General features: G+C 38.0%; 1 protein-coding gene across 1 annotated transcript in view; it reads right to left on the bottom strand.

Annotated features, from left to right (window-relative positions):
* Positions 1 to 19343, bottom strand: part of AGMO (alkylglycerol monooxygenase) — a gene marked incomplete at its 5' end in the record, with an annotated part of 193391 nt that overhangs the window by 161716 nt on the left and 12332 nt on the right. Inside the window, one exon of the mRNA XM_084260189.1 lies at positions 11961 to 12112. Within this exon, the coding sequence (XP_084116315.1) occupies positions 11961 to 12112 (152 nt within the window). The remainder of the gene's footprint in view (positions 1 to 11960; positions 12113 to 19343) is intronic.

Genomic DNA, 19343 nt, shown 5'->3' with positions numbered 1-19343 from the left:
TTTGGACAAGAAATAAAGAATTCAAACTATGCAATGAGTTTTTTTTGATGCCTGTTGTCTAGCTGAGCTTGCATTTACTTCTTTGCTATTTCTTTGAACCAGCTTCATGCTTTCCAACTTTACTTGCTGAAGTTGAATTGCTTTTAGAAGAGATGTTAAATATGAGTATTATTTTTAAGTTAAAGACAAAAAGACCAAAAATGAATTTTTATGGCTTCTTAAAATTCTATTATTCAGTACGGACTTATTTCATGGGTGTACTCTGCACTCTTTGCACACTGCCATTCGTCCTGTAGGAATGCTGCAAGGTATTCATGACTCAAATTTTAACTGTATGGCACAAGCAAAGCTGCTAATGATACAAGCGGCTTGCATACCTAAGTCTGTGTTTCTCCATAATACTTCAAGTTATTTTTCAAATTTAATTCAACAAATAAAATATATGATTAAGTACAAAAAAACAAGTTTTAAAATTTCACATTAGAATGAGTGGATAAGGGAGACTGAAAGAGCAAAGGCAGAAAGAGTGGGAAAGACTTGAGAGGTTGCTTTGACAGGTTTGCTCATTCCTGCCTCTTACCACTCCTAGGCCACAAACAACTCAGAAACAGATCCCTTTTTTATTATTATTATTATCTTATTTCTTCTTTGCAACAGAAGATAATTCAATTCAAAAATTTATTGATTTAAAAGACAGGTTTCAGTGAAAACTCCTTTTATTTCAGTCACATACTACAGTTATCTTACATTAAAAAAGTAAGATTTTATTTTATTACTACAAACTTTTTAGGATCTCAGCATCCATATGTGTTAATAGTGATTATAATTTAAAATAAAACATAAAAGCATGTCAAATGTCTGATGCACATATAAAACATACTTTCTTCACACCATTGTGCTGTAAAGTAATTTTTTTTAAAAATCATATTTTTTCTGTCTCAATATAATAGGCCAGTTTCCAGTTAATGGAAAGCATGAACCTGACGTCATTGATTTCTAAAATGATTCCTTGTGAAAACACAACATATGCCATAGTGTTATTACAATCTGTGTCTGCACTTCCCTTTTTATACTTGGTGATCACTTTTCCACTGCTGAACTTGCAGCTGTAATACAGCAAGACAGTCTTAGAATCATGGTGATATTTCTGAAATACCTTCATTAAATAGAAAGGAATTCTAATTTATTAAAGTTAAAAGTAAAAATGGAAGATCTCACCTGTGTTTGACAAGGTCATGTGCCAGGTTGCTCTGCATTGTCTGAAGCAATGTCCCCACTGTTTTACCAATACTATGCATAATAGCTACCACTTACTCATCCTTATCAGAGTCTGAACATGATCATGCTTATTTTTTGGAAGTAATGTTTGTGAGAGTTTCTGAAAAAGGGAAAAACTAGGTAGAATCAAGATTTCCTTTTCCCGGACCCTATAAGACCTTGAACTGCTCCATACATACAAACCCAGAAGATTTTTCATAATTTTTGTTTATCAGAAACAGAAATATTTTTTCTGAATTCTTCAGTTCCCATTTAGCAATCAAAATAAGTAACCCAGAGGTCAACATCCAGTGCTAAAATCCAAATGTTTTGTGGAATCCAACTATGAATACCATAGTAACAGCCGAGTGATTCTTATTTGGGATATCTGTCTCTCATACATATTTATACATGAGAACATTGCAGATCTCTTCTTGCAACAGGATGTTATTGTTCTATTTACAGCATGTCTTCATTTTTAAGATTGAAAAATTAATTTTACTTCTAAAACATTTAACCTTGCTGTCTTTATTCAAGTTTGGCAGTTTCTGATTGAGAAATACTGCAGGCTATTTAAATACCCTTGGTTGGAAAAACCTCAAATGTGTTATGACAAAACAGGATTTATTGATCATTTTAGCTATTAAAAGCAGAAAAAAAGGGGGAAAAATGGAAAAATAGTCTGTTGTTTTGTTTTTTTTTTTATTAAGTTACACCTTCCACCAGCATGCTAGTGTTCTGTTGAAAAGATTGCCATTCCTACACTCAAAAAGCATTTTTGGCAGTTCAAATACTTTAATTAAGGCAGTAAAGATGCATGGAAGGAAACATACATGTAAAGAACACTGTCCAGATACAATAACATTTTGTCTGCTCCAAACACAATTAAATGTTAATTGCCAATCTTGAAATGTATAATAAAGTATTTTAAATTGTAATGGCCTTACTAGAATTTTAGCAAGCAAGGAAAACTATTAAATACATCCAGCCTCTAGAAATCTGAGTAATATCCTGAAAGGAACAGCTTGCCGGTTGGGGGTTGGGGTGGAATGCACTTTTAGTCTGCTTTAAAAAGTCTTTTTAAATTTCTTACTCATAGCAAAAAAGCAATAGCCTTTTCAAATAATCATGCAAGCAATCATTCTTTGTGCACATCAGTCAGTAAAACTGAGGGTGCACTTAAGGACAACATTTTATCTTGCTTTTTGTTTGGTTTTGCTAATTCTGGAATGATTGATTGTATGAACTTGGAAATATTTCAGTTACATCAGCTGATACCAAATATAATTTTTAAAAATAATTTTTATGTGTATATTTGTAAAAAAACACATGTATTGATGCATACCCTCTGGAAAACTGTATCTATATCACAGGAAAATCTGCATAAAGAGCACATGTCCTTGAAGAAATGGAAGTAGTGATGATGTTTGTGATATACTCTCAGTTCTAATACTCCAGAAATGGGAGTTTTTAACAACATTCTTCTGAGGAACAGAAGTGCAAGTCCAAGCCCTTCAAAGCAACCCATATCCCCAGGAGGAGAGCTTGGTCAATGTCCCTACTCCTCATCCCCCAGCCACAGAATTACATAAATACCCCAGGAGCCACCTTACCTTTCCCTGCAGGTAGGCTGTGAAGGTGCTCCAAAGCTAAGTTCTGCACAGTTTGAAAAGTCTTGGAAAATAAATTGCAGAAGAGCTATTTGAAATGGCAAAGTACTCTAGGTCTTCATAGTGCCTATTAGGTGAAGTGCTGCTTAGGAGCAGGGGTGCAGGGAGGTAGCGTTCTGTGCATTTCTTTCTCCATGCTAAAACTATAGACTGACAAACAGAGCAATAATGACCAGGCAATTTTTACTAGCACAGCAGGAGAAAAACAACTTCTTTTTGTAACAGAAAAAGCACCAGAATCTCGATGGGCCATCTGTTTTAACAATGCCTTTTATTTCTCTAGGCCTCTGCTTCTACTTTTAAACTTAGTGACAAAAAAAAAAAATAGTTGCCACTGCTGCTTTTTGATTAATTATACAGTGTGTTTTGCCTCTAAACCTACAGTCCTTACAGTCACATTTTCATATCACAAGACTATTGTTACGTATTGTGCATTTAATTGCTGGTCTACTGATTTCAATAGATTGACAATACACGTAAGGTACATAAAAAATGAGCCTTGTCCCTGTTCAAACATCTCTCCAGCTCAGGGCAAAGCCCTTTAAGCAAGACAGTGTGCAGAGCTGCTGTATCAGCAACTGAGAGCTATCACCTCCAAAGTCACTGCAATTAGTTTAGGAAATAAATGTGTTTAAAATGAGCCTGGATGATAAGATTTGTGTGCAACTTATTCAGGAAATAAATATTAGTGAGCATTTTTATTTTTCTAATTCAGTAAGAAGTCTTTAGCTTAATCAAATAACACAGCCTAAAATTAAGTCGAGGAAAACAAGCATATATATTCCCAGGTGAGTCTTCACTTGCTCTACATATAAGTTTCTACCATAAGATAGATATTAAAAGTTTTAAGACAGAAAAACATAAAAATACAGACATAGTTGGATTCCTTTACTAGAACAAGTACTTGAACTTCCAAATGCACAGTTTCTCTCTTCAATTTATCAGTTTATGAAGACACCAGATTGAAGGTGGTTCTATAGCATTTAGGAGGTCAAATAGTGTATAATAGAACTACTTCAAAACTCTTTTGCTTTTTTTCCAGGTTAAAAAAATTGAAATCTTTATTATAGAAAACTAGTTTCTCCTCTCCCACACTCACTAAGTGCAACAAGGCTCACTTCAAAACTTGGATAATTCATGTTTTACTTTATGTTCTATAACACCTTAAGAAGTACAAGTGTTATGCACCATTTAATTGGTTTTCAGCAGCACACTTGGAAAAGTATGTCGAATGAACTGTTTCTCTGCACCACGAGTTAGATGCTTTCATACTCACATCTCCACTCAGACTAAAAAGGGATTCTTTTTTTCCCCTTGCTTGAAAGGCACATGCACAGGCAAGAGGGCAGCACTAGCCAAGGATTTGAATGCGTGAAGATAACTGACTTTTGGAACGCCAACCCAAGCTAATTCATAGCAAATTTTCTTCATCCCATAAGATGCTGGTTTAAATTGTTCGTGGGCAATGACACCTCTATCAGATTAGATTAATAGTCAGGAGCATGACTGTAATCATAACAGCTACGTGTGTATTGTATGGGTCACTTCAGTACAACCACCTGTTTAGTATCCACCCTGTGCACATTTCCTGAGGATCTCAGAAGACCTATTTCACAAATGACTTTTGGAATTCATTTCAAGCTTCAGAAAGTTTACCAGCTTAAATAAAATTTTAGATGAAAAAGAACAGAGATTTTCCCCACAGGCTTGAATATTTAAGGATATTTATTTTACATTTTCTAATTTTCCACTGTAAACATTTGTTACAAACTTGCTTTTGTGCAAGTAGATCCAGAGGTTTTTTCCCCCCAGTCTGTGCACTCAGGAACAACCCATGCACTGCAGGTAGGAAAACGATGAGATTCTATCCTCCAGACACCCATTGGTATCTCTAGTTAATGCATGTCTATACAGAGACACTTGAGAAGGATGATGTATTATATAAATCCTCAAAGTAGGATTTGAGTATAAACCTTGTGCTGGCCCCTTTCCCAGCCATAAGAAAAGATGACTAACAAGTAAAATGGAGGAGCATAGTTTCTTTTTCATTTTGTACCAGGGAGTTTGCCAGATCTCTTGATGGTGGGAGCCTGAGAAAATATAAACAGCACTGAGAAGAGATAGAATTACCACCTGAATTTTTCCTATAAAATTTTGTGTCATATAGTGTCAGATCTCGCTGTCATGAATACATATTTCACAACATTTATGAGTAAAAAATATATTGTCTCTAGCATCATAAAAAAGAGAGAAAAAAAAAGATTGCTTTTGTACTTGTATCAAGGCCTAATTCCTAACAATCATAGAGATCCAGCCCTTCCAGTATCCTGTGGCAGAGAAAAGCAATTACCAGATATTTACAGAAAAGCTACAAGAATCCATAGGGAGTTTTCTCCTCAAACCTTTCCATCACCCAAAGACAAGCATCTTATGTCTTCCTGGATTAGATACTGAAGCCATGGAGTTTAATTCCTTACCTGTAGCAATGTCCTACCCTCCACTACATAATATCTCTACTCTGGAGCACGTCCTACAGATTTCCACAGAGCCAAAAAAATGCAGCTAAGGACTTTGTCTGTCATCCAACCCATCGGTGGATTTGTTATTACCATCACTCTTAGTCTCTGGTATATCTCACATTTAGAAAAATCTATTCACCCATAAATGTGTTCTGGATATTCAGAAATTAAACAAAAACTGTACTGTGGATTTCCTCTTATTCCCATTTTCTAAACTCTTCAGGTTAGAGAGATTTCTCAGAAAATCTCGCAGTTTCTCAAGTAAAATAGAAAAAAACTTGTAATATCTGCATGTGCCATTAAATTTAAGACTAAATGAGTTAATGTCCCCCTGTATCAGGACATTATTCCTGGTGGTATAATAAATCAGTCTTTCAAGCAACAGAAACTTACTATGAAGTTGAATAACAACATGTAGACAATACAGGCAGGCTCCTATAATTTTATTGGACACAAGACCTCTCCATGTCAGGAAACCTCATTTCATCTGAAGCAGTTTTCAGGTGTACATTTTTCAACTAGAATATACTTTTAAATAGCAAAAGGAATCACACTTTTGTTTGCTAAGATTAACTGTTGTCTTCCACAAATTAAGTATCCACTCAGGAAATTACATGACACATGGGAGAGGAGCACCTCCCATATCTGAAAAAAGACAAAAGTAAAAACTATAGTTATAAAACATGTGTATGGGAATAACAAATGATGTAGTCTATTTACAGTGAAGTTGGAAGGCAGGGAATTAATCAGAATCACATGAATTCTCTATTTAGTTTCAATTTGTGTTATGCTGTCTGCAGGTATTAGACTAGAATCAATCAGAAGATAGAACACAAAATATGACAACCAGATATTGCTTTTGTTATTTTTGTGAGGCAAGCAAAGTCAGCATTTTAATATCCTGATCTCCCAAGCCTGTTTAAAAACAAGAAAAAACAACTGACAGAATGGCAAAAAATGTTTTTCTCTAAAATTCACAAGAAAAAAATATTTTTAATCACTGGGTATCAATTCCCTTTGCAATCAACACAAGCTGTGACAAGAAAAAGAGCAGAGCTTCATTCAGTCAGTTGGCAGTTCCCAAAGTTTTCTATCTTTCACTGGGGTGGGATTAATTTTTTTTTTTCATGCTGGATAATCAATATAGTACTGAATCTCTAGTAAGCTGAACAGTGGCATTTTCCCCACATGCAAGGACAAACCTAAGAAAACACCACCCAACACCCAACCTTCTTTCTGCTGCCCTCCAAATGCAGCCTTTGGCATGTAAAAGAGCATTGTCATTTACTATATTTCTAGGGGAATACATATTTTCCTGAAAATAAACCCCTGCATCTCAGTGTTCCAAGTAAGAAGTGTCAGGCATCATTTTGTGACAATGAACTTCCCATAGACCTGAAAAGCTTTAAATCCAAAATTATTTCAACATATTATCAATTCTTAATATAAAATCAATTTAACAAGCCCACTCTAATATATTGACTTCAGACAAGTACCTTATAAATTGCAGATGAAAGGAGAACTTCAAAGGCAAGAACAGGTCAGATAAGTAAAGACAGCATAATCATATGAGTTGGATACACCCTCCAAAAATGATCAGTAAATGTAGAAGGTGAAGAGACTAGGAGCCCTCCTTTAACAAGCTTGCAAGCTCAAACTCATCTTCTAATTCAACAGCACACACAGCATTGCACTGGTGTCCAAAGCAATAACATATTAGGATTATTATTGCAAATTACATATGTAATTAGTGGAAAGAATAGGACTGGGTCTTACTGTTTTCTGTTCCAGTCATTTTAATGGCATGAATCTGGAGACACTACCTGTCCCAATTTATCCGCTCTGGTTCGTTCCTTATAAAAGAATGGAGCTAGTTGCCTGCCTGTGCACTACTGGCCCAGAAAATCTTCTCTGCTCCTTGGAGTCACCAGTTTTCTCATAGGTGATGTACATTGCTTATGTCTTTGACCACTAGGTAGGACCACATGTCCTGTCCCATGGCTATATAGACCCCACGACCATGGAACTTAGTTGAATTGTTTAAGAAAGAAACAAATCCAATACAGCCCTGTTTTTTTTAACATGGACTATCTCAGCGATCTTATGTGCATAGTCTCCATGCAGGAGGGCTTTTTTCAGAACTGAGTGGGTAGGGAAATGCAGCATGGTGCAGGAAAAAGCAGCCAGAAACCTCTGAAGTCAGCTCTGCTGCTAAAGAAATTGTCCTGTGAAACTGCAACAAAAGATGCTTACTGCGAGAAGAGTCACTCATGGCAAAGAGACACCTGCATTTTTAAAAATTCTACAAAACAGGAGATGAAAAGTTCACAAAGCTTCCAGTTCTTGGAAATCTTGGAAGGAAAACCTCCACAACGTCGTCAGTTGAGACATTTGTGCCAGAGATCTGAAGCACAGCCTTTTGAGGGACAACGCTGAAATGAGTTTTCAGGGTTTCTTCTTCATCCTCTAACCCTTCAGAAGCTGGCCTTGGCCAAAAGATCAATTCCATAGGGTGGGATAATCTGAGAAGAATGAGTCTATTGCTCCAGAATATGCCTGGCGTAGTAGAAGGTTTATTTCTCATCCACCAGAAACCAACTCAGAATTATTAAGAGATACACTATTAACTCAAAGTTTTATATAGCAGCTGGGGAATCTGCTGAGGATATACTTATCAGTTGAAGTCTATTTTACGACCTCTGCACATAACTGAAGCCATCAGCTCATATTGGCTCAGCCTTTTGCTGACAGGGACCATGTCACGTATCCCACAGGGCAGCTGGAAGCCGCCAGCGGACAATGGGGGCGAGCGGCTGACACGGGCCGCTGTGGCCCTGGCAGAACAATGCAGCTGCTGCGGAGGTTGGCCCCACTGAAGGAAACTCGCTTCTCCCAGGTTGTCTGAGGGGAGGGACACTGAAGCAATGGAAATTCCCCAGCAGTAAAGGAGAACAAAAGATGTGTTGGGAGCTGCCCTTAAAAAGAGGCAGGCTGTCTAACCTGCTGGCTGCCAGACTTGGACTACTTCTCCCAGGGCCTGAAAGAAAAGAGGAGGGTCCCCTGCCTGACAGAAAGCCACACTGCTCTGCGGAACACAACCCCTCTGGGAAGAACAGATTAAAAACTACTCCCACAGAGGACCAGACTTTTGCTGTTCCCCCATTGGGGCATGGAATTGAGAGCATAGCCGCTGCCAATGGTCCTGCTCACACCAGGGGCGGCCTGGGGCTCAGCGGAGCCCCCCATGCCCAAGTTGTTCATGAAACCCCCCCTGCTACCCTTCAGCCAGGACCTGGGCTTTGCAGGAGCACGTCTTTCTTGTTTTTGTATGGATCTGGAAGTCTCCACATTTCCGCCCCTGATTAAAAGGTGTGGCTGCTGAAGAAATTAGTTTACAGAGCCTCTAAATTCCTTAGTGCCGTTGTCATATGTCTGCAACAGGAGTATCCACAAGGCCAGGGCGTGGGGAGGGGTGTGCTGCACCACTGCACTGCTCTGGGACTGCCTTATCCCCCTTTCCAGCAGGAGTAACTCTGCAAGGACTCTGCACCTGGAGAAGAAACTTGAGGAGTAATCCATATATGCTAGATTAAAATATCTGGTAAAAATCCCTCAAACCCACACATATCCTTCCCTGGAAAAAAAGACAAACCAAAAAACTGTAATTTTACAGCTCACTTTTCCTTATTAGTATAGCCATAACGGGTGTTTTTACTGAAACAAAGAGAAAAGTTACATTGATTTATAAATTCATTAAAACGCCAGGAAAAAAAGCAGTGGTTAACTAAGTGCTCCCATTGACTGCCATAGCTTTTGGATCAGGCCCAGAAGAACGCTGGAATAAGTGGTGAAACATTTTATTTTCTAACTTTCTAGAGGCTACTGCAAACAATGGAAAATACAAGCACATACTTAGAATAACTCTATCCTCTGCAAAATGAGATCACACCTAAAAATACTTCCTCTTGTTGGTATATAACTTCAGTTTATGATAATAGCTATTACACACATACAGTGAAGAGGGAAAAATAGCTTCCAAAGTGCTGGTTAAAAACTTGATATTGTATAGTAGTGTTTCTGCAACAGAAGAGGAAAATCTGTAGTGATCCAGAGTATTTATTCAAATAGCAAAATGGATAATCCAAATATTGCACAGATAACATGAAACAAGAAAAAGGGATTCAGGTTATCAAATTATTCCTCAGAGACAGGAAATGCTATAGGATGATGACGATTCTTTGTATGAAAATTTTATCAAGTGTTAAGAAACAACTGCAAAATGTATCTGAATTTTAGTTTTCCAGTTTGAAACAATTAGTGCTATTATTAACATCCCCACACATAAGCCCACACAGCTTGAATTTCCTGGGATATACATGTGCTATTAATTTTTAGCTTCACTTTAGGATACAAGCCTGAATCACCAGGCCCTTTCACTTCTAAGCGCAAGAGTGTGTTTTGTCCACCTTCACCAGAGCCTGTTCCAGTGCCCTGACTTCTCAAAGTGCAAAAGGTATTTTCCAGGAGTTTACATTTTATTTTTTAAAAGTATCTCCTACACTTAAATATCCTTAGCAACTTCCAAAGCAGCCAACTTTCACAGCTATGTTGCTGTGCTGTAGATTTCATCATTGCTTGACCAAAGAGTGTTGATTGGGTAAAAATCACCATTTCAAGTGAGATTTTCCTGACGTCACATCAGTTCCCTGCTGAGTATCACAGACCTAATAGTGAACAATATTCCTGTTACTTGACAGAGAGTAAATTAGCCTTTACAGAACAGATCAGTGCTGACCTTCTTAAGACAAAAGCAGTATATTGTTTTGCAGCTTTCTTGAATCCATTACATATAAACAGAATTGGTTTGGATTTTAATTCTAAAACTGCTGGAGTGTTTAATTTCAAAGAGCGCAATCCCAATGTTTCTCTCAAAATACAGTAAACCAGACAAGAGTAAATGCAAAGTTGCTGCAGGAACAGAAATACATGTAATCTCTTTAGAAAGCACAAAGCTGACCCTGCTCCCTTCTCTGCCAGTGGGAATTTGTCCGACAGAATTTTACCACGAACTCCGGTGAAAGCAGAGCCAGGCTAGTGATTTTTCTTACGCTTGAAGACAATTATTTTTATTTTAAAAACGCAGGAATAGGCTCCTGCTCTGGTTCAGTTCTCAGCCTGAGGCTGTAGCCCTGCCAGCACTGTTAATGTCATTGTTTGTGAAGCGTATTCCCAGTCTCGCGTACGCCCACGCAGGGCTCCCAGCTCCCGGCCACGCTGTCCCCCCTGCAGCATTGTTCCAGCTCCCCCCGCTTCCTCACCTCCCACCACGTCCCCTCACACCATTGTTGTCCCCTGCACCCACCCTGCATTGTTCTCGCCCCTGCCTGCCCCCTCCCCTGCCATCCCCACCTGGGAGGGACCCTTCCTCCTTCCCACTCCCCGTAGCAGCTCAGGCTCCTTTCTTACCTACTTCCATATATTCCTCCAACCTACTGGCATCAAAACATTTCCCCCTTTCCCAAAGTGCATTACACAAAGTATCGTTACTACATCCCATAGGTTTGCAAGCTGTGGGCACTCTGCCTTTAGAAGCCCAGCCCAAACTCTCTAAACAACAAGAATATTCTTATTTCATTGCTATGGACTTTAAATCAGGCCTAAAATTAGGACTGGTAGAAAGACTTATTGCATTTTCACATTGGATATAAAAGGCTAGAGCAGAAATATGTTGCCACAATAGAACAGAAATACGTAATGAGACAGATATTATTACATCTTCACAATATATAGAAGTGACTGGCAAGATTTAGATGGGTTCCATTGTCAGAATTAATAAAAATTAAATGTCTTCTAAACTCCGCTTTTACTCTTTCACGTATAAAAACAAGTAGGGTTAAAAATGTACTAAAAAAAAACAACAACCCAAGGCATTTATATAGCCAAATATTAATTGCAGACAGGATTTCTAAGATACCTTATTTGTACATATATATCTATGACCATGTATAAAGTATAGAAATATTTTTATTCATTTATCAATTAAACAACATTAAGTGCTTAAACCCCCCCACACACAAAAACAGATGAAGTTAGCCAGCTGTACTATCATTATTTTGTCCATCTTGCTTTTTTACTTATCTCCATTTTGTACATACACAAGCTGCTTTTGAAATAGTTACCTGTAACACGCTGTACCTTTCATATAGACATATAGGGTTGTTAACCCCAAATTCTTAAATATTTCCTATTTTTGTTTCCTATGATACTTCATTTTTGCTGCAGTACTGCTTTCAAAATGATACTCCCTCTTTTCACAAAATCATGTTTATTATACTATGACATGTAAACTATTTTCTATGCTCAAAGTAAAAGCGAGTCTTTGTTAATCCTTGGTAAGGAGAGCAGCTATATATGCTTAGAGTAGATTAATTATAGAAACAAAACCAAATACCTCATTTTATTAATAATGTATGTATTTTGTGGTTAAATACATTAAAAACTCATTAAATCTTACCATGGCTTACACGATGAAACCAGTAATACGCAAAGTCCACTCCCAGGAGTGTCAAATACCACGTCCACTGAGAGTCCCACGGTAGTTCAAAGAGTCTGTAGTTATTCCATACGTAGATATAACTAATTAACTCAATGCTTCTGAATAAAACACTGAAAGAGATATATAAAAAAAATTCATAATAATTTTCTCAACTTTAACTACAGAACCTTTTTACTATATATTTAGCATTTATCAGATGGGAGTCTTTATGTAACATTGAAACTAGTCTCCAAGTTGTGTGACTTTTGTCAGGTAATACTACTATTGACTTCAGTGGAACCTTTGCTTAAGGTCTACAGGGTTTTTAAAACCAACCATAACCAACTCAACACCTGTGCTGCAGCACTAGGAACACTCAAAGGCTGAAGCACACCTGTGTTCTGCAGGTACTATGGTGTTCCTGTTCTACATATGGAAGAAATGCATCCTTACTAACACACAAGTCAGATGTGGCTAAAGTACAGCAGCAATTATGCTCAAACACTAATACACGACATTAAAATACCTTGACTATTTAATTCTAAAGAAGGGCATGGAAGGTGACAGGACACTTGGAAGCAGTAAGGCATTCAATCTACTCAGCACAGCACATCACTAAGAGGATAAATGCAGCAGGAGGAGATAAAGCCCAGTGCCTTTGAAACTAAGAGGAAGGGCAAATGCTAAAGAAAAATAGCAGGACTTACAGAAAGGAGGAGAAAAAATTATGTGTTTGGAAAGGCAGGAAAGCCACCAGACAACAGGTTTTCTTGCTGATGTGTTTCTGAACTACAGAAAGTGAGCAACTACCCCTGACCTAATGCAGATCAGCACTGAGACCAAGAGAAGGAGAAAGTAGCTCTGAGGTTGGAAGGCCAAACCCAGCAGTAACTCTCCACAGCTGCTTAGATTAACACAAATCTGGGTTGCTACAGTCACACCCTTCCCTCAGACCCCCCACTGTCTCTCACCTATTCTCATTGATTCAGAAACTGAGCCATCTCCAAACAAGTTGCTTTGGTTTTGTCAGATGAGTCTTTGGATAGATCACAAAGCATTAACCCTGACATGAGAAGCTGTGGGCACTTGGGGTGGCCCAGGTGACAATTGACCTAGGTAACTGTGAAATGGTGCCTTGGCTGCAGATTGATGTATATTTAAACTGGCATTTTTGTAAAAGAGAATAGTCCACAGCATGATTTGCAGCAACTTCCTTACACTTTGCCCTGCCACCCTCCTTTGCTGTGTTGCTGAAAATGTTTGTGGGACTCTGGTGAACTGAACTGGGGGCAGCCTCTGAATAGCAGCATGCGAGGACACAAATACTTTTTTATATAACAATGGATTAAATGAGCCTCAGTTTAGGGCCCAAGAGTCAAAAATAGGATTATCTCTTATCTAACAGCACTATCGTCATACACATAAAAAACCTAATCTAGTTCTCAGATGTTTTGCTGCTGGTATATTGGGGTAAGGAAGAGAACAGCAGAACAACGCCTTTGTGCAAAGTTGTGCAAGATTTTAATTCATATTCATGGTTGAAAGAAGACATAGAACTTCAAATGGAGATTGCAAATGGCAGAATTGCAAGACACTACTTTAATAGAAGTGGTGACAAACTGCACACATAGGTGTCACAGCCTTACAAAACCTCCACTGAGTGACTGTCACAGATCAGCATCTCTCTCACACTTCAGTCTCCCCTGGAACTTCACCTTCATTGAAACCATCTACAAGAGTCTGCACACATCTCTATCCATTTCTGCTCATTCTTGTCTCAGTGCCTCTTCTCAGTGGTACTTCTTCAGAAACACTGCCTTTTTAAAAAAAGAAAAAAAAAAACAAACCCAAACTTTTTTTCAGCTAGATTATTCTTTACATAATTTACAACATGGCCCCAAAAATACTGGAATCTGCAAAATTTAAAAGGGACATATTATACTCCTCCTCCTCTAAAGCATTTTTTCACACACCTGGAAAACATCCCTGAAAACAATCTGGTCATTCCCTGTCCTTTCAGGTACCTTCACTGAAATACAAGGGAACCTCATGGTTGTTTCGCCTTTGACACACCCCCACATGCTACGACTGAACTTTGCGTTGTTTGTAGATACATCCATTCTACATCTGGCATTAGCACCTCCTCCTATAACAGTGTTTTGTATAAGGCTGGAAGAAACCGTCTTATGCTGCAGGTTCTCTATTAGTAAGAAACCAAGTCAATTAAAAATCCCAAGTTTCCAGTACTAGCCTGCAAGCAGAATAGTATCACAGCCACCATTTTAAGCCAAGAGCTGAAGCATTATAAGGAGTTGGTGCTCAGGAAGAAGAGGACTAATAACTTTTCCACAGCCAGCTGCCACATCTTACCTGAAACTTATTCCTACCTTTACTACCATCATCCCTTTTTATACCTTGGACAAAAGCAAAACACAACAAAACCCATGAAGTTTCATTTCAGCGGCTCGCAGATGAATTTTTCTTGACTAGCAATGACAGGTGTATCTACTAGTTCAAAGAAACCATATCGATGCCCAGAAATTGGACCATACACACCTGGAACATGTTTAATTTTCATAAGAGCTGTATTCTATAAACATTTTTAAAGAAGATTATATATGTCCAACCAGATTTTTGCAATTCACCTTATGAAGCATCTGTAAAGTTCCGTATAAATTCTCAGTCCCTTTCACAACAGGTCAGAAAGGAGCTGATATTATTCAAATGCAAAGAAATGGGCATTACTTAACGTCTTTTCAATGACCAGGAAATATAAAACACCTTTTGCAATATAAAATATAACTTATTATTAGGTACTGGTTTCTTACTTTATTCTTTTGCTTTTATTAGCATACAATTCCATTGCAGTACATCCAAAGATATGTGAACTGGTACATTTCCTCCATTTTTGATCAGCTTTCAGTATTTCACCATTGAGTCGCCTCCCCCTCAGGCTGAGGCCAAGGTGTAAAATTTGAGCAAACCCTGCAACACATTTTTTTATATACATAATTTGCTGTATGAGCCAGAATTTGCTTATTCTTTCCTTCATGCTTGAATCACAACTCTACAGCATATGACTAGCTGATTACTGTAATTAATTTAGAGCAATCCATCATATCACTATGCAAAAAAAGAGTTGCTTACCTAAGTATTTTTTAAAAATTTACAGTGTGATAGCAAAGTTCAGAGCTTGCACTCAGTTATGATTCTAAAAGTTCACTTGGAGTTTTAAAGGTTCAAATTGCTCCTTTTTTTCTCCCTCAAGTTTCATTTTCACTTATTGAAAATACTGAAGTGAACTTAAGAATACTTTTTCCTCATTTAAATGTTATTATTTAACAATAAAGGCGACAGGAGCAGATAGGTACAACTTTTGTCACCTAGTGAAATCCTCTGCATAAGGAGTAATAAATCCTAGAACATATAAACTGTATCATAAACTTTGTTATATACATTACATAGATTTATAATCCTGGATTTTGAACACTTCTGAAAAATTTCTTATTATGTGCAAAGTATGCAGTTAGGCAACTCTTTTGACTTGAGAGAGGGTTCTTGTCTCTAAAGTTCATGCATACTTTAGGCAAAGATGATAACATTTGTTTTAACAAACCATTTCCCCCCTCTCTCCACTGGGTCAGACAATCACTACCTCTAATTAAAAAAGTCCAAGGAGGAAATTCTGGGAGATGAACTCTCCACGTGGACATGAAGATCTACTTATGGTAGGTCCCTATGGGATAAGGAAGGAGGGAAAAGGTGGAGGAAATTCAATTGAAAGAAAGGGCAGCTGCCTCTTTTTAAAGAATACAAGCTTCCTCCAACTCCCAGATCAGCCTTAGAGCCTGAATCGAAAGGTTTAGGAAACCTCTTCCATGGTGCTCAGGACAGTCACCAAAAGGGAAAAGTATCAGAGACAGTAGCTGCTGTCACTCTTCTGAGCATGGAGCAAATTCTGTGTATCAAAAGTGAGGACCCCAAGGAAATCGCCTCAGCTCTCTCCACTATTGCAGTCACCACCTCGCATCATACTGGGAACCAACCTGGGGGCCCCTGAGCTAAAAACACAACTCTACAGCTGGACCTACAAAAGCTCAGTTCTCAAGGGCTTTAACAGACCTGCATCCTTGGAGGTCAGACACAGAGGGAAACATGTTAAGACACTCTGGTCACAGGGTTATATTATCATTAAAAATAGTGAGTTATTACTAATACGGTTTCCCTGGGTTAAATAAATTCAGGTTTTCTAGCCTGATTCAAACTATGTGAATGTAAAGTTTCAAAACGTTGAACAAAAGCAGTTTCTGCTCGATAATTTGAAATTCTTCAGACCATGTATGCAACAGCAGGATACATGAATAATTAAATGCTCTGTAAGCCTTTGTTTTAGAGTGGAAAGTATAAGGATTTCCATTTCCAAAGATACTTTTAGACCTCCCTTTTCCAGATGAAAAACTGGCTTCAGTCACAATTGAAATAAACATTTTGATAACATGATTTCAGTAAGGAGGAGAAAGGGGGAGGAGGTGGAAGAGCCTTGAGAAAAGGTCCATTTGCAAAACAAAGCAAACCTCCTGCAACTGAAATCCCCTTTTATTTCCTGTACAGGTGCCAGGTCTTGAACAGACACCCAATTTATTACCTTGTCAGCTGACTTATTAGGGTTGACACAAATCGAGCTGAAATATGCCTGACATACTGCAGTCAAGGCTTTTTTTCACGCTTTAGCACAAAGCCAAACTTTCCACAAGGTGGAGGAAAAGGGAGAGAGAGCTGTGGGAGTTCTATTCCCTGTTTTCTATCATCAAGATGAATATGATCCTCTCCCATTCTTAATATGCAAAACCAGTCATGAAATAACCCAAGGCTAAAAAATAATTCACCAAAATGATACAGCTGGGAAATGATTATCAGGCTCTGGAAAGCCCTTGATTACAGGAAGTAGCACCTACATTTTGAGAAAATGTTCCCACCAGGCACAAGAGCTGAATCAAAGCCTCTCCTCTTCCTCAGTATGGCTTTCTTCTCTAGCATTTCAGCCTAAGTAATGCAAATCCCCAGTTTTCCTCAAGGAGGAAAAAAAAAAAACTGAAATGCAAAATGAGGAAAAATGGAGGTGAGTTTGGTATCCCTACTAGCTGTATTGTATGCCGGATTGCATAGTGATTTGTCTGACAGAGCTGACCTTTTCTTCACCACTCCTATTCCTGTTGCACTTCACTTTTTATCCTCTAATTTAAGATATGAATATTAATTTACAGCAGTGGGTGGAATAAAACATGAAACAACAAGTTTTGGAAGTAAAAGAACAAAAGTCAGTGTTATGGGTTTTTTAATTATTAAATCCAAGTCCTGCCTATATAATTCAAGTCGGTTGTTTATCTTTGCTCTTTCATACATAAATGAGCAATCTATTAAGGATCCAACACAACTTAAATATTTTCATGAGAAGTTCCACTGCCTTTAGTGATACAATCCATAGTAGTAACACATTTTGCCCTAAGTTTAAGCAATGTCTTCTGCTAAGTTGAATTACATGTGATCTGTAAAAGGTTACAAATCCTACTTTAAAAAGTCACTGCAGCTGAGCTTCTGGCATTGTAGTTTACTCTTCCTCCTTTACAAGAATGGAAGCTATATTTCTTTAGACTTATTTATACCTGCCCAGCACACTGGGCAGTAAATTCTATTCCATTAAATTCAGGACACACAATACTGGGAGATTCTAGATCGTCATTTTCTGTGAGACAATAGATCTGACTTTTCAGTATCTGTATTAATAGTAGCATATAAGCCTAACACAAATGTTTTCTTAGTGCCTTTTTCCAGTAGAGGATTGGAATTTGATCTCTCCTACTTTGTTGCTCCACTGAAGTCAGCAAATTTGCATTAAAGTTTAAGTTAGATAAGAAACAAGTCTATAATATTCTCAAAGGTCACATAAACAGAAGTTATAAGGAATGAGAAAGGGGTATTCTATTCAACCCTGATTAATTCTTCTGAATTTATCTGGAACAAAGGAACTGGTAACAGATGACTGTTCCTACAGTCTATAAAAATATAGTGAATGAACCTCACTGAGACATCATAGTATATCAGATGATGGAATGAGGAAAAATATTGACATGAGAATTTCTACTGAACTGCTTTGGTCATACTCCTGAACTTTTGAAAACATAGCTTGTTTTTGTCTGTGATATTCACAGTGGTGAAAGTCTATCCTTTTCAGATCTGTAACAATCATTCCCAGAATCATTAAGAGACATTTTTCCCTGATTTCCATAGCTTCTAGGTATTGACCCAGGAAACTAGGTTGGCCAGCTCTAAAAATGCTACCCCTGTGCTCCATCTAGTGGAATCTTGATTTAAGCTTAATGCATCTTTTAGCAGAGAAGTGCTGCACAGAAACAGTTCCTTAGAGGTATTTTTTCAAAATGCATGTAAACTGACAAAATTTATCCCAAAGGCAAATACAGGCACATAGAATAAAAATGTAAAAAACATTTAATAAGTTTGAGAAATTGTGAGCTACAGAGACTCCTGAACTTAATTAATGGCATATTTCCAATAAAGGTAAACTCAAGTTCATAGTCTGTATTTTCACAGAAGAACACAATATCTGAGAACACACACTGTTGGCTTGCCTTTGTTCCTAAGTACATGGTAGGTTCAAAGCCAGGATCTGAGACTCAAAGACAGGCAATCACCCAGCTATTTGCTGGCCCCGGTGTGATGCAATAGTAAGGACATAGACAAATATACATTCTCCAAACATCTATGTCTGTGTGAGAGGTCACAGACTAAAAGAGTAATTTTCTCCTTGACAGGCTTGTGTGAAATACAGCATTTTCTAGAACATTATTGTAGCTAGGGACTACCAGTTGCTTCAGTCAATTAGTTTGAGAACATCCTGACTCTCCCAACTCTATTTCCCAAATCCTTCTTTTCAATGTTTAGTAGCTTAAATGTCATTTCATTAGAAACTCCAAAGTTTTAAGCTCAGAGGTTTCCTTAGTCATGACCAAAAAAGTAGCACTACATGCACTCCAGGCTGCCTAGAGCTGCTCATTTGTACTCCTGTGCTCTGCCAGCAATTCTGTCCCCATGGGTGCTCTCCAGCCTCCTTTGAACAAAATGAACCAGGTTAGAAAAATTCTACAGCTCAAATTACCAAATGCAATGCTGCTGATATGCCTGGGAAGGACTCGCCAATGATGGAAGTGGGGACAGTAACAAGCCTGGGGAGATGGTTATGAGCACCCGATAGTAGGCAGGAAGCACTAGCACCTTTACCAAGCACAGCTGGATTTGCATGTCCCCAAGGCCAGAGAATAATTTACAAAACGTTTATAAAACTCT

This window comes from Gallinula chloropus (assembly GCF_964237585.1).
Source record: "Gallinula chloropus genome assembly, chromosome: 2".
NCBI classification, from domain to species: domain Eukaryota; kingdom Metazoa; phylum Chordata; class Aves; order Gruiformes; family Rallidae; genus Gallinula; species Gallinula chloropus.
The sequence above is the reverse complement of the archived record's forward strand: the minus strand, read 5'-3'. Positions and strand labels throughout refer to the sequence as shown.